The sequence below is a fragment of the Lichenostomus cassidix genome, chromosome 3 (assembly GCF_008360975.1).
Source record: "Lichenostomus cassidix isolate B80296 chromosome 3, HeHo_3.0, whole genome shotgun sequence".
Taxonomy (NCBI): Eukaryota; Metazoa; Chordata; class Aves; order Passeriformes; family Meliphagidae; genus Lichenostomus; species Lichenostomus cassidix.
Window position 1 is genome coordinate 97,817,833 of NC_139483.1, and position 16,164 is coordinate 97,833,996.

General features: G+C 48.3%; 1 protein-coding gene across 1 annotated transcript; it reads left to right on the forward strand.

The window, feature by feature from the left end:
• Positions 1–1,141: 1,141 nt before the first annotated feature.
• KLF11 (KLF transcription factor 11) lies at positions 1,142–15,900 on the forward strand. Its single transcript, XM_085056843.1, has 4 exons — positions 1,142–1,332; positions 3,715–3,969; positions 10,039–11,032; positions 12,976–15,900. The coding sequence occupies exons 1-4, from the start codon at positions 1,291–1,293 to the stop codon at positions 13,278–13,280; spliced, it is 1,596 nt and encodes a 531-aa protein (XP_084912969.1). The 5' UTR covers positions 1,142–1,290; the 3' UTR covers positions 13,281–15,900.
• The last annotated feature ends 264 nt before the right edge of the window (positions 15,901–16,164 follow it).

A 16,164-nucleotide genomic window follows, 5' to 3' on the forward strand; every position in this document is an offset into this window, starting at 1 on the left:
GTGCTGCTACTGCCAGCACTTGGTGTTGCCTTGTACAACCACAAATCCTGCGGGCAATCACAGCGCCAATATGCTTCGGCTGCCGTGGGAAAATGAAAAGGGCTGGGGACAGGAAAAACCGACGAACACACATTTTTTAATAGAATATACTTGAAAGCTTTTAAGAGGCACATGCTGGGCTGGCCCAGGGGAGGTCTTCCAGGGCCAGTGGATCCAATAATCCCTAACACTTCATGGGTTTTGGGAGGGGGTTTAGGGTTATTTTTAACCCCAGATCCTCCAGCCGGCAAAGCAGTGCCGTGGCCAGGCAGGCATCCGACCCCTTCCCTACCGCATGGGGCAGGCAGGACCTCGACGGGCAAACTGGCGGCGGGTACCGGGCAGCCGCGGGAACAGGGCGCTGCCCCGATACGGCCAAACTGGGTACCGGCAGCCGCGGGAACAGGGCGCTGCCCCGATACGGGCAGACTGGGTACCGGCAGCCGCGGGAACAGGGCGCTGCCCCGATACGGGCAGACTGGGTACCGGCAGCCGCGGGAACAGGGCGCTGCCCCGATACGGGCAGACTGGGTACCGGCAGCCGCGGGAACAGGGCGCTGCCCCGATACGGGCAGACTGGGTACCGGCAGCCGCGGGAACAGGGCGCTGCCCCGATACGGGCAGACTGGGTACCGGCAGCCGCGGGAACAGGGCGCTGCCCCGATTCGGGCAGACTGGGTACCGGCAGCCGCGGGAACAGGGCGCTGCCCCGATTCGGGCAGACTGGGTACCGGCAGCCGCGGGAACAGGGCGCTGCCCCGAGCACGCGGGCACTGGCCGTTGGCGGGAGCACTCGTGCCGCGCCGCACGCACGGCGGGGGGGAGGGGAGCCGCGGAGGCCCCGCCCCCCCGCGCGCGGGCATTCCCGGCCGCCGCCCCGCCCCCGACCTTTCCCCCAGTTTCCAGCGCGCGCTCCCCCGCCCCTGCCGGCCCCGCCCCCTCCCCGCCTTCCCGCCGGCCGTGCCCACGCGCCGCCCTTCCCGCCGGCACGCCGCGATCACGCCGCCCGCCGCCGCCGATTGGCCGGGCGCGGGCCGCGGCGGGCGCCGATTGGCCGGCTCCGTCCCCCCCGCGCTGTTTGGCGCAGGCCGCGCTCGGAGCGCTCCCCGGCGCGCGGCCGTGCCGCTCCCGACGGGCGGGGCGGGAGGAGGCGGCGCCGCCGGTGCCGCTCCCGCCGCTGTGTGCGCGCCGCTCCCGCCGCTGCCGCTCCCCGGGCGCACCGCCGCGAACGCTGCCCACCTCAGCCGCGCCATGCACGGCTCGCCCTGCTCGGACATGGGAGATGCGCCCACGGTGAGCACCGGGCGGGCGGAGGGAGGGAGAAAAAGGAAGAGGGGACGGCGAGGGTAGTCAGCGCCAGTACAGCCCGGGCACGTGCTCGGTGGCGGGCAGAGTGCGGGGACCGTCACCGCCTCGGCAGGGACCGCTACTCGCCCGGCGGGGAGCGGCTCGGTCGGGCGGCGGAGCCGGGCTGTGCCAGGGCAGAGCCCTCAGAGGCGGCTGTAGCTCCGCTCACCTGCAGGGAGGGGGGGCGGCCCTCCCGCAGCGACCGTGTCGGGACGGCGGCGGGGTGGGCGCTGCCCTCCGTCCCCTCCTCCTCCTTCGCTGCGCGCCATCCTCCCCTCGGCGGCACCGCCCGGCCGGGGGCAGCCGCCGTGGGGCGGGGAGCGGGCGGGGGCGAGCGCGGCCCGGGCGGGCGGAGGCTCTGCCCCGCGGTGGGACCCGCGCTGCCCGCACGGCACTGCCCGCACCTCCTCCCGCCGCCCCATCCTGCCCGGGAGCGACCCGCACTGCCTCCATCTCCCTCCCCGCCCGCCATCCTCCCTGCCCGTTCCCCATCCTTCCCGCCAGGGACCCGCCCTGTCCTCACCTCCCTGCCCGTCCCCATCCTGCGCGCAGCCCGCCCTGCCCGCTTCCCTGCCCGTCCCCACCGTGCCTGCAGCCCGCCCTGCCCGCTTCCCTGCCCGTCCCCACCGTGCCTGCAGCCCGCGCACGTAGTTGGCGGCGGGGTGATGTGAGGACAGGCGCCCGGCGCGGTTGGCCATTTCCCTGGCAGCAGCCGGGGAGCCCGGGCTGCAGCGCTCCTCTGCAGAAAGAGCTTTTTTTTTGATTTCGGGCTTTTTTTGGGGAGGAAGCGAGGTACTTTTTTTTTTTTTTCATGTTTCTTTAGGGAAGGCTGCTCTTCTGAAGCGTAGGGTTGGAAGAGATAAACCCGCTGGCTTGGTTGCCTTGCAGGCGCATTTAGGGCAACACTGGCAGACTCTGCTCAGTGCAGAGCCTTGCCTGGCCGGGCCCTGCTGTGACAGGCGGTTGAGGTCCAGGCTTGCAGGCACACATCGTTTTCTTCTCATTGTTTCTCAGTGACAATTCTTAGAAGTCTCCAAGCTGTTAATTGCTTTTACCCCTTCCAGCCTCTGAATGATGACATCTCCATGCCTGGTACCTCATGTTTTAGGTGAAAGTCCTCTGTGAATGCAGTACCTACATTTTTTGGTCCATTACATCCTGCATGTTTGCCTGCACATCCCTGGAGTGTAGACAGTGTCACACAGCTTTACATCTTGGTGACACTGTTGAATAAGGATCATCCCACATTACTTAACTCAGTAACAAAACTCATTGACTTAGTATAAGTGATGTCACCCAAGGAGTATAATTCCTTTTAGGGCTTGAGGCCATGCTAATGGTGTGGTGTTGCCTTTTGAGTTAAAACCTTTTTGCTGCAGTATATGAACACTCTGTGTAACAGCAATAGGCTCGAGGGGCTTGGTCCATGCTACTGAATCCTAGCCTTCAAGTTAGTTGGTGTGTCTAAAGACTGGGAGAGTTTGGATGCCTAGTTGAAACTGATCTGGCATGTGAGTAACAAACCATCAGCCCAGCATAGCTTTTGGAGCTACTGCCAAGCACTGTGAGACCTTTATGAAGTTTGGATATCCTTTTGCAGAGAAGTGTTTTGCATGCGTACACATGCACACACAAATATTCTGTGATGCTTGCAATTGGAAACAAATCAGTATGATTACATTTGTCTTCATGTTACTTAGAGTAGATTTTAGATAACTAGCACCTGTGTAGTATCAGACCTTTCTAAAGTACAGCACAAACAGTTCCCACTGCACTTTGAAGACTATTTTCCTTCCATCCTTTACCCCATCCTGGCTTCCCTATTGGTAAAAATAAGATTAAAATTCTTCTGTGATGTGCAGTACTCCAAGTCAATGATCATACTGGCATCTTGCTGGCAGCTGAAATTTATCTTCCGAATGTTCCCAGAATGATATTAGTGCTGAATAGCAGTTGTCTTTTGCATCCATTAAACAGCCTTGTCTAAAGAAGGCTGGAAGTCAGGATTTTCGTCTTTTTGCTTGTATGCAAGCATGGGATGTGTTCATTCAGAGCAGTGTAATCCAGGAAGGTAACCTTGGAAATGGGAGCCACACACATCTGTTCTTTTCCTGGAAAACCACACTTCTTTCTTTTTTTTTTATTTTATTTTATTTTTTTTAAGAGAAGGGGGTGTGGAGATGAGCTGCTGGGGGGAGAGTTGGTAAAAATCTTGCCACGGGTACAGGATCTGTTTCAGATGACCTTCACAGTGAGCAGACAGTGTGTGGGTGGTGTCAGCTTTGTATTCTGACTTGTCCTAATAGCCAGTAATCCGATTACACTCAGGTTGACATTGTGGACATCTATGAGTCCATCCGTGAACGGCAGCGTCATGACAGTGAAAGGTCTACCTGCAGCACCTTGGAGCAGAACGACATTGAAGCTGTTGAAGCCCTTGTTTGTATGAGCTCCTGGGGTCAAAGATCACAGAAAGGTGACATATTAAAGATAAGGCCACTCACGCCCTTCTCGGATTCTGGGGATTTCACAATGCACGCCGAGGCTACGGCTGAATTACCAAAGGACTGTCTATCGACACTGGTAAGAAAAACATGAACACAAAATAAATTTGCCCAGCACCTGGATGTCACATCCCTGCAATGCTTTAACTTGGCTGGAAAAGATAGGCTTGCTTAGGTGTCCCTGTGTCACAGCCTGTGCTCTGTGTGTGTGCAGAGTAGTGAGGTAAGCATGTTGAGTTTAGGTTTTTTGCTGTCTCTGGTTTGGCAAATGTAGGGGCTTTTGTTAAATTTAGGTGTGAATGCTGTTGCTGATAGGTTATTTGATTTGACAGGGATGTCAAATTGTAGGTTTCTTGGAGCACTCTGAGTAAGAATGGCAGAGTGAGCCTTGGTGATTTGGCATCAATGTATCTGCAAGCACTGTATAAAAAAGGCCCATGATGACATTATGCTTCACTGGTCATTATAAAAGAAAGTACACGTTACCATTATGAAATAGGCAGTTTAATTAGTTTCTGTGCTATGTGTTTGTACATGTAGTCTGCTATTTCTCCAGACATTGGTCTACTCCAGCTGACTAATGTTGGTTGCATCCAATTTTTTTTTTCTTTTGTTTCAATTTATGTTGCAACAAAAGTAGGTATGGAAAAAGGGCTTGGTACCATTAAGGTTTTAGATGGCTAAGGCCCATTTCAGCTAGTTGACTCCGAGTATGCAGTTGCCAGAAAAAGGGAATAATAGAGGAAAAAGGGTGAGGTAAGAGCAGCTTGACAAGCAGCTGCCATACTGTCTGCTGCTACTCAGTGTTGACACTGTCCCTTGAGCAGGACAGGAGAAACCTTTCAGTGGTAAAGGAGGAAGGAGAGGTGATGCAGGAAGACAGCATAGAGAGGAATGGATGAATAAGAAGGGAGAGAGCAGTTTCATTTGCTTTTATCTTTGAAGTAGCCATGAGATGATGAGATAATCGCTGAGAAAAGATCTAGGGCTTGCTGGGAGCATGAAATGGCAAGGTACAGCATTGCTATCTGTTGTTGGTCTGTTTATTCTGCTTATAGCCTCTTACAGCTATGCCCATTGCTGAGGAGAAAGGAATAAAAGACTCTTGTAGTGCAGTGAGTATACTTGCAGTGTTTTATGCAGGTTTACAACTGCCTCATGTCCTTCCTTTTATTAATATGCTTTTGAGCATAATCAGAATGGCCATGAGATGAGGCAGTGTACATGTCCTAGTTTTGGCGAAGATGGAGTCAATTTTTGTTGTAGTAGCTGGCACAGTGATGTGTTTGTGATTTGTGAGAATAATCCTGGTAACACACAGATATTTTAGTTGTTGCTGAGCAGTGCTTACCCCAGGTCAAGGACTTTTCAGATTTCCATGTTCTGCCAGTGAGGAGGTGTACAAGAAACTGGGAGGTAGCATGGCCAGGGCAGGTGATCTGAACTGGCCAGAGGGATATTCCATACCACAGAGTGTCATGCCCAGCATAAAAACTGGGGTGACCAGTGCTCTTGGGAAGGACCTGGGCATTGGTCAGTGGATGGTGAGCAATTGTACAGTGCACCACTTGTTTCTCTTGGGTTTTATTATTCTCTCTTCATTATCTCCCTGTAATAATAATTGCAATTGTTGTTATACTTTATTTCAATTATTAACTTGTTCTTGTGTCAACACTTGAGTTTTATCTTTCTGATTCTTCTTCATGACAGATCTGACCAGAGCGTGTTGAAACAAATTTGTTACCAGGATTAATTTCTATTCATGAAATAGTTGTTGATCACAATGTCGAATTACTTGCTATCAGAGTAGTTGTATTATGTAACAGTTTATTTGCTGTGTATGTTCCATCTTGTGTTGTGGGATCATCTCTGAGGCTGGGCTAAGGTTATCATTTTATTGTACTTCGTAACACTGGATTATGAAAACATAGAACTGGTGGCCTTGAAACTAATCTGGTTTTCATACTCTCAGCATCTCTGTGATCACCTCTGTACTTGGGGAACCATTTATTAGAAACTGCTAATAATGACACCTTTTACCTTTTTGCCTCGGAGAGCCAATCTGTGTTAGAAGACAAACACAATCTTCTCCTTCTCCTCCAGACATGGGAATTTTGAAAACTTTGAAAACTTTGAATATCATTGGGATGTTGAAAACAGTGTGGTCTGTGAATGACCAGGAACTGTGAATGTGGTTCAGGTCTTGTTTATGGTTGAGCAACTGTGGCTGCTCAGACCCTGGCATCATGCACTGTGACTGCTCAGAGCCCAGCAGTGGGTGATGCAGCTGAGCCAGAGGATGAACTTGTCCTTGTACACAAGAAGAAATGGACATGAAAGCTTGTTTAATAAATGAGGATGAAGTAGGGCCATCACAAAAATTGGAGGAAGAGGCAGAACAAGAGGTAACCACTTGAACCCTATCCCTGAGGGAGCTGTGGGATATGTGAAGAGGTTTCAGCTGCTGTGCAGGTGTGCACATTATCACCTGGCTGCTCCAATGGGGCCAGTAGCCTGGAACTAGGAGGTAGAGAAGCCAAGCAGTTGGGATGACTTCCTAGGAAAGAGAGCATTGACAAGGCGATTGGAAAAATGAGACAAGTCTTCAGCCTCTGGAGGCAATTCCTGTCAAGTGTGAAGGGAAGGTGTCCCTTCAGGAAAGAGATTGTCACCCAGAGAGGTGGGCCACTGTGGGAAGAGATACCTGGTACCTGAGGGAATTGGCTGTACTGGAGGTGATTTATTATGACATCAGCAAGGCACAGTCACCCACAGATCCAGATGAAGTCAGCATGCACAACCCCCGTGGCAGAAATTTGAAACATTTGCCATGGACTGATCCAGCCCTGGAATACCTGCAATATATTGATGATACCATTGTGGGCAATACAGCAGCAGAAGTTTTTGAGAAAGGAAGAAAATAGTCCAAATTCCTCTGAAAGCTGCCATAAAACAAAGCAAGGTCCAGAAAACCTGCACAGTAGATCCAGTTTTTAAGAATAAAATAGCAAGGTGGATGTCATCAGATCCCAATGGATTTGATTAGCAAAATAACAGCTGTGTTTCCACCAACTAGTAAGAAAAACATGAGCTTTCTTAGGCATTGTCAGTTTTTGGAGAACGCACATTCCAAATTACAGTCTGATTATCATCCCTCTCTGTCAAGTGACCCAGAACAAGAATGATTTCAAATGGGGCCCTGAACAACAACAAGCCTTTGAACAAATTAAACAGGAGATAATTAATGCAGAAAATTAACTCTGTCCCTGCCCTTGAGCCAGTCCAGGCAGGACAAGATACAAAAAATGTGCTCCACACTGCAGCCAAGGAGAATGGCCCTACCTGGAATCTCTGTCAGAAAGCACCAGGGAAGACTTGAGCCTCTAGGGTTTTGCAGTCAGGGGTACAGAGGATCTGAAGGCTGCTGTACTCCAGCTGTAGAAGAGATAGTGGCAGCTTAGGAAGAGGTTCCAGCTGCTTCAGGAGTGATGGGTACTGAGGCACAGCTCCCTGGGCACCCCAGCTGCCCGTGCTGGGCTGGGTGTGCAAAGGATGAGTCTCCTACACATCATGTGTGTGAGTGGAGTATGTGGATCTTGCTGGTCACACTAGGAGCTCAAATAGGAAACCCTAGTCATTGTGATTACTTCCAAGACTCCTGAGGCTGGTCAGAGGGCAGAGATTCCAGGATGCCATCTCACGTGTGCTGAAGAGACTCTGTGGTATAATAAGTTACCAAAAATGAGAAACAATATGCCTTGTTTGCTGATAGGTCTTGCTGTATTGTAGGAAAGCACTGAAGATGGAAAGTGGCTGTATGGAGTACCCTACCACAAATTACAGAAACTGCTGAAGGAGAAGGTGCATGGAGACAGTTTGCAGAAGTAAAAACTGGCTTTAGACACTGCTGAACAAGAAAAACAGCCAATGCTTTATCTCTGCACTGATTCACAGGTGGTGGCAAATGCCCTGTGGTGGTGGTTGCAGTGATGGAAACAGAGCAGAGGTAAACCCGTCTGGGCTGCTGCCTTGTGGCAAGATATTGCTGCCTGGGTGGAGACCCTGGTTGTGAGGGTACATCATGTAGATGCTCATGTACCCAAGAGCTGAGCCACTGAGGAACATCAAAACAGCCAACAGGTGGATCAGGCTGCTAAGATTGAAGTGGCTCAGATGGATCTGGATTGGCAACACAAGAGTGAATTATTTATTGTTTGGTGAGCCCATGACATCTGAGGCCATCAAAGAAGAAATGCAACATGTAGATGAGGTGATGATCGAGGGGTGGACTTTGCCATGGACACTATTGCAGGGCTATCCATAATTGTGATACATACGCTGCAGTTATTGAAGCCAAGCAGTTAAAGCCTCTTTGGTGTGGAGGACAGTGGTTGAAATATAAAGATGGGGAGACCTGGCAGATGGACTCTATCCCACTCTCACAAACCCACCAAGGCAAGAACCATGTGCTTACGATGGTGGGAGCAACCACCAGATAACTGGAAACTGATCCCGTGCCCCATGCCACCGCCTGGAACATTGTCCTGGGCCTTGGAAAGCAAGTCTTAAGGCAACATGGCACCTCAGAAAGAACTGAGCTAGACAAGGGGACTCATTTGCAAAACAGCCTCATAGATACCTGGGTTGAAGAACATGGTATTGAGTGGGTTTATCTCATGCTCTACCATATGCCAGTTTCCAAGAAAATGGAATTATAGAACAGACTTACTGAGAGCAATGAGTGGTAGGACCTTCAAACAATGGGATGCACATTAAGCAAAGGCCACCTGGGCAGTCAGCACTAGAGGATCGGCCAGCTGGGCCAGCTGTGCTGAAGCAAAACTTTTATGTATTGTAGAAGTGGATAAAGTCCCTGTAGTGCACATAAAAAAAGATTCTGGGGAAAACAATCTGAGTTTTTCTTATGTCAGGCAATGACAAACCCATCCATGGGATTGCTTTTGCTGAAGGACCTGGGTGCATTTGGTGGGTAATGTGGGAGGATAGGGAAGTCCAAAGTTTGCTTCTGGAGGATCTGGTTCTGTGTGAGAATAGCCAGTGATTTGGGTTGTATGATGTTAATTGCCTTGTAGCACTCATGTCACTGCTGAGGTGGCTACATGCAACATCAGGGGTGTTACAGTAGGAATCACCCAGATTAATGAAAACAAACTTCAGTGAAACTGGACAAGCACATCAATGAGAACTGACTTCAGCAGGCAGCAGTCCAACCTACACACCATCTCTCCTGCCCTGAAGGACTGCTATGAGATGGAGCCCTAAGTGATTCATAAATGAACTCAACAGATGTGTTAGAGGGATGGCTCATAGACTAGCGAATGATAACTGTATCAAAAGAGAAGAAAAGTGATGGTGGTTAATTGCGATGTATTGAAAAGTGTGGGCATGATGTAAATGGCATAGAATATGGGGTGGATATTGTCCTGTTTTCAGCTGGGATAGAGTTAGTTTTCATCCTAGTAGCTGGTGCAGTGCTGTTTGGGATTTGAGACGAGAATAATGTTGGTAACACACTGATGTTTTAGGTAAGCACTGCTTAGCAACAATTAAGTGAAGGACTTCCCAGTGTCTCCTGCTCTGCCAGTGAGGAGGAGAAGCCATGAGAGAATATGGCTAGGACACTACTGACCAAATTGGCCAAAGGGATGTTCCATACAATGGAGCATCATGTTCAGTGCATAAGCTGGGGGGAGTTGGCCAGAAGGGGCTGCTCACAGCTTGGGAAATGCCAGGTGGGTGGTGAGCAGTTGTACTCTGCATCATTCTTTCTCTTGGGCTTTATTTCTCTCTCTTTTTATTATCTCCTTTTCGTTGCAATTAGTATTTTTATTATTGTACTGTCCTTTATGTGAATTATTAACTTGTTCTTATCTCAACCCATAGGTTTTGCCTTTTTCTGATTCTCCTTCCCAACCCACTGGGGATGGAGGATGAGTGAGTGAGTGGTTTCATGGGACTTGGTTGCCATCTGGGATTAAACCACAGCAGTATACTTTAATCAGTTTGTCCTAGGAGGCAAATTCTGAGATGCTGGGGAGGGGATGTAATTTAGTTTTCAGAGTAAAGATGGGGGAAAACTGTGCTATGGAATGACACTGATCTACACTGGTGTGGTTTTCTTTCGCAGTGCATGACTCCTCCGCACAGCCCTGACTTTGTTGAGATGTCAGCAGCTACTCTCCTCTCCTCACAAGTCACTTACTCCAAACCAAGGACTGTCATGGCAAACACAGCTGCCTGCTCAGTCACCTCAGTGACCGGTGCCTCTCCCATAACTAAGCCATCTGTTCTCAGCGTGGGGCGACAGTGCAGTCAGAAGCCAGTGATCTCTGAATCCTCCTCCCCTCAGCCTTGCAGGGCCTTGGCAACAAGTGTCATACGCCACACAGGTGATAGTTCTGCTTACCATCACATTCCTGCTGTGCAAGAGAAAACAAAGGGCACTTCAGGCTACAGCACTTCCAGAGACTGGTGTGGAGTGGATGACCGAAAACATTCCAGACTGCCACAGGACACGTGTGCTGCGGATGATTTAATGAACAAAACCTCTCCAGTACATCAGCCTTATGCACATGACTCCAGTGATATTGTGACCAATAAAGGGCAACTACCAGTCCGGCCTGTTTCGCCACAGAGCCACTTACCAAAGAATTGTGAGAATGACTTGCCAAAAAGAGCTACCCCAGTGACACCTGCCCCTGTTTCAAGCCCCCAGGTTCTCTGTCAAATGATCCCTTTAAATGGACAAAGCAGCATGATCAATGCCTATGTCAAGCCTTCAACTCCAGCACTCTCGACTCCCGTGAAACCCATTTTACCGCAGACAGCCCCGCTCTCCCAGCCTGTGCTCATGGGACCTTCTGTGCCTCAGGGGACTGTCATGTTGGTTCTCCCGCAGCCCGCTGTCACACAGACACCGCAGTGCCCGCAGACCGTGGTGACTGTGGGCAGCACCAAGTTACTGCCCCTTGCCCCTGCTCCTGTGTTCATCGCTTCCGGTCAGACCTGCGCCCCCCAGATGGACTTCTCCAGGCGGAGGAATTACGTTTGTGACTTCCCTGGGTGCAAGAAAACCTATTTCAAAAGTTCCCATCTCAAAGCCCACCTCCGCACCCACACTGGTGTGTACGAGAGGGCTCTGGCATTGGCTTGTGTTGGGGTGCTGAAATGTGTGGTTTTTGTGGGAGGGGGCTGGGAAAGAGAAGAGGCAGGTGACAGGGAAGCTTCTGCTCCTCTCAGGGATGGAAGGAATGTTCATATCACCATGGACAAGCAAAACAAGACATACTTTGTTCTGAGTCCTCAGCTGACCCTGTAGTGTTGAGTTTCATAGGCTTTAGTTGGAGTGAAGCTTTGCTGTCTGTGTGCATGTTTAGATCTGAGTGCAATCTTGCCATCTGGACTAGATTGAAATGAACTGTGCAAGTCCCTTGTTTTGGGGCATGGAGAGGTCTGGTGTAAGCAAAGCGTGGTACAGGTAGTTGGTCTTAATTGTTACATGAGTAAAAGAAAAGAGAAACTCAAACTGCTTTTTTTTTTCATTTCCCCCAGAGTTTTCTTTAGGCTAAATGGGAATGCATTGAGATTTTGGGCGGCTGTGTTAGGAAGTAGAGCTGATATAGGAATATAAGAATTTATTTAGTTACAGAAAGGGAATTTTAGAGGTAAATGAAAATTAACTAATTATTACGAACTGACTTGGTCAGTGTGGAAACAGTATACATGTGTTTCACTTACCCTTTTTCTGGTTCCAGGATCTTCTTAAATTAAAACTAACTTTGAGTTCTCAGGGATTATTTTTGATATTGAAGGATAGGCATAGTTGAAGATTGGTACAGAATAGTTCTATTTTTGGTTTGCCTTGACTTTTTTCCCCTACCTGCTGTTATCCCACAGTCACTGGTTTATTGGATGCCAGCTTGTGTGATGGGATTTGCATTACTTTGCCAGCTTGTCTTTACAGTTCCTTTGGGGAAAGGGCTTAACCTCTACATGAAGCTAATAATTCTTGTAAACCATAGTTCAGAGGTAGAATAATGCTTCTGCCTCTGGCTTGAGAGGCTGCTGAATTAAACCTGATGCTCCAGGATTAGCAGACTATCAGCAAGTGCCTTGCTTTGTGCACGTGGCTGCTGATTCATGGGGAGCCTGTGTGTGTTCCTGTATCGTGATTGAAACTAAGACATCAATGGGAGCTGGAACACACTGACCCTTCACTAGCCAGTTCACATTACAGGATCCAGGAGGAAGAGTAGTTCAGCTTTCTTTTTCCACCTTTGCCCTGCACGCCAACTAGCTAGATGGTATCACATCCAGCAGACATAGACTTTATTTTCAACACCTTAAGTAACACTCCTGTGGGGCTTCCTTTCTGGGGGGCCTTTCTCTTCTGCTCCAAAGTGGCCCCATAAATTTGGGCCACATGGTAGATGTTTATCTGGAGCTCTGTGGGAGTTGCAGGCAGTAATTGCAGTTGCGGTTGTTCAAGACAGGTGGGATGGATGTTCAGCAGTGCCCCAGGATGAGCAGCAGCTGCTGGGGTCAGCCTTGCTGACTGTTGCCATTCCTGGTCTGTGGGGATTGGCAGGACAGGCAGTGCCTCTGGAGTGCTTGCTGGGGTGTGTTTGTGTGTGGGATTGGACCACTGGGGCAGCAGGACCCCGAGGCTCCATTCCAGTCTTCCTGTTTGCCCACAGTATTTGTGGATGACATGCTGCAGCCACAGAGATGTGGACACACAAGGATGGGGGCAAGGGCTTCCTTCTAGTTCAGTCAGTGGATTAGGCAGCTTTATGAAGGATCTATTTCTTTAAACTGGGATTTTGGACAGCTGAAAAGCCTGCCTTGATGAAAGAACACTTTAGGAGATACAAGGGAATAAGTAGAAACGATACCTATTATTTTTTCTCTGGAATAGAACTTGAGGTTAAGCTTATGTTGACTGCACAGATGAGCAGTTCTGTGGAACTCACTGGTTTTTGCAAGGCGGGTTTTAAGTTAGTTCTTTGATAAAACTGCAACACAGCTTCTCAAAAGTAACATACACTTCCTTTATGTCCTGCAGGAGAAAAACCTTTCAGCTGCAACTGGGACGGCTGTGACAAGAAGTTTGCCCGCTCGGATGAACTGTCACGGCACCGCAGGACGCACACGGGGGAGAAGAAGTTTGCGTGTCCTGTGTGCGAGCGCCGCTTCATGCGCAGCGATCACCTGACGAAGCACACCCGCCGCCACATGACCACCAAGAAGACCCCCAGCTGGCAGACTGAGGTTGGCAAACTCAGCAGAATTGCCACAGCAGAGAAACCCAAGAGCAGCAGCGCCCTGGGTATGCTCATCCCCGTGCCATCACCTGTCTGCCAGGGCTAGAGTGAAGAAGCACCTTCTCTGCAAACTTTCTGAAGATCAGGAAGAGCTCCCATGGCAACAACAGAATGGGCAAAGGGTTTTGTTTTCCCCGTGTTTGTGCATACTTCAGTTTCTTGCAGTTTAGGTCCTCTGCTGATAGTGCTATGTGAGAAATCTATCGTATTTCTTCATCCCTTCACCATTTGTTTTTTTAAGTACTTGGGCAATTGCAATCACCAGCACTTCAGGAAAGTAGAACTCTTTGGAAATGATTTTGGCAATAGGTTAAAAAAAGTTACTTGTAATGCTTGCTGTTAATATTTTGATGGACAGTAAAACAGGGTGATTTTTAATTTTTATACTACTATTTTCTATACCAAATATATTTTGTATTTGTTCATTTTGGTCTTGTTATGTAGGCAGATTACTTGCATTAGTAAGGCTGTGCTGGATGAGACCCAGAGTTTTTGGAAACTCTTTTTCAGTAAACCTAAACAATTGCATTCAGAATGTTTTGTAAACACTTAGTATTTGGTAACTAATACTGGTTGGTGTTTTCACACTTGCAAATCCTGAACCTGCAATGGGATAGTGCTCAAACACTCTCCTTATGCAGTTGACACTGGAGATCAAAGTGAGTCATTCATTTTTAAAACAAACCAAACCAGAATGGCTTTCTTTGAGAATACAAGTGTTGAAATCGTCAACATTTTATGAATTCATACCCTTTCCACATCAGTGGAAGCTGATGTGGCTGTTGGTAGAAGCATTCCCAAGTCCACACTCCACTAGAGCAAGGTTTGGAGGGGCCAGGCTGCTCTGATGGAGGCAGAAGCACAAACACTGTTTAGAAATTTTAACACTAAAAATTATGCTTTAGTTTTGGTCCTACTAAACCAACATATCACAAACTGAAAAATGCAAAAATGGCAAGATAGGCCATGAAAAATTAGTGGGTCTCTATATTTTTTTCTTTTAGTACAGGAGAAATAGAAAATTAAAGGGGTTTTTTGTATTGTGGATGCTTGTGCACCTTATAGGAAATTGTTCAAGGCTTTCTTTTACCTGTATCAATGCACCAGAGGAAGTACTAATTGTCTTGAGTTAAGAAATAGCCACCATGTCAACTTGATGATGCTCTTCATGTGGCCTTATACTTCTCCACAATACTTTGTATAAAATCACCCTTTTCTATTAAACAATACACTCTCCCTGTTGAATGGATTTTCTTTTACACAAGGTGTAATGATGGTTAAGAAATGGAACCAATGGCTGCAGGAGTGCTGTGTTGTAATGGCATGGTATGAATAACAAAATGCCCGTAGCACGATCGGACTGCTCCATTCCCGTGGGCTGGAAGGAGTGTGCATGTACTGTAGCAGAGCTGACAGTAGAGCAAAGCACCAGGTGTTTTGCTGGGAGACAGCTCTCCCACTGAATATTTCTCGAGTGCTTATTCCTTCTGGACTCCCTTCAGCCACTTCACTGAAGCTTAGTGGAGCACCGAGGAGGATTGTTTTTCCTGTATGCATCAAATGTGGATAAATAGGAATGCACTGTCTCTTGCACTGCTTTGTTCTGAAATCCTGGTCTTGCTCCCAGTGTGGGCAAAGCATGGATCTCATCTGTGTAAGTGCTGACTTGCTGATTTCAGCTGGCAGTCCCCTGAAATCGGCAGAGACCTGTTTCAGTTAAAGCAGATTATATCATTATTTTTTACACTAAAGTCTATAGTTATAATTAACTAGTAAATTTTCAAACTGCACTAAATTGAAGTATTGTGCTAAGTGTACTCAAGTTTTTGTGCCTGACCTTTCAAAGGTGCACACCCTGTTCACTGACATGTGGTGTAATCCCACTGACCCAGTGTACGTGCCAGTGAATGTGTGTGTGGACCTTGCTTTGGACTCTCCAAAGGGCTCAGTAGGAACCTCTTTTCCTGGTGAAGTGGATCCTTGTGGTGTTGCTGTTCTTTGTTGCTACCCAGTTTTCCAAGTTTCTGTGGTGAACAGAGATGTTGCTAGTCTTTTTTTGGTTGGGTTTTTTTTCCCCCCCTCAGAAATCCCTTAGAACAAGAAGCCTGGCTTTTGGATGCTGTTTTTGCATGCTTTTAACCAGGGGAAGCATGTCCTGTCTCAGTTCAGTAGCCAATTTAGTACTTAATTTTTTTACAGACTATTTATGGTGCTCACCTGAGAAAACAGTTTGGAAAATTGTGTCATAATTATATAAACTGTCGTGTTTGTTGCATCACTGGGGGAAAATGATGGACTGGAGAATACAGACTTAAAAAGTGTGTAATGTATGTGTGTCATGATGTGGACAAGCAACTGCTCCCTCCTTGTTTGGGTGTTCCTGGCCTGCGATTCCTGGCAGCCTGTGCTGGGATGTGTGGATCATTCTCTTGTGGATGTGCATGAATAGCTGTGCTGCAGTGTGGCTGTGTCTGCTCTGTCTGTTCCTTCCTGCTGTGTAAGGGTTATTTATGGATTAAGCATGACTGGCATAGCTGCTGTCTTTGCACTTTACTGCCTGAACTCTATTGTTCAGTCTTTTTATTTTGAGCCTATATTTTAAGGAAATGGAACTGCATTTTTGTACGTGTTTTTAACTTTTATTAAATAAAATGTATGTAACGTGACTGGTTTTAAATCTTAAAAAAATAATGAATTTTCAGGTTTCGTAGGTGTCCACTCCAGAACTATGTAAATCCTTCTGGATTAACGTCTAGGCCAGTGTAAGAGTTTGGGGCTTGCTAGTTCATTTATCTGTAAAGGCGGATTTTTTGGATCTCACTTGTTTATAATTTTACACCACCCATCTCATGTATTTGGTAGAAGGTGCACACCTCCACCAGGGCTTGGGGTTTCTCTGTGCTCTGGGAACAAGAGTTCCAAGGTCTGCA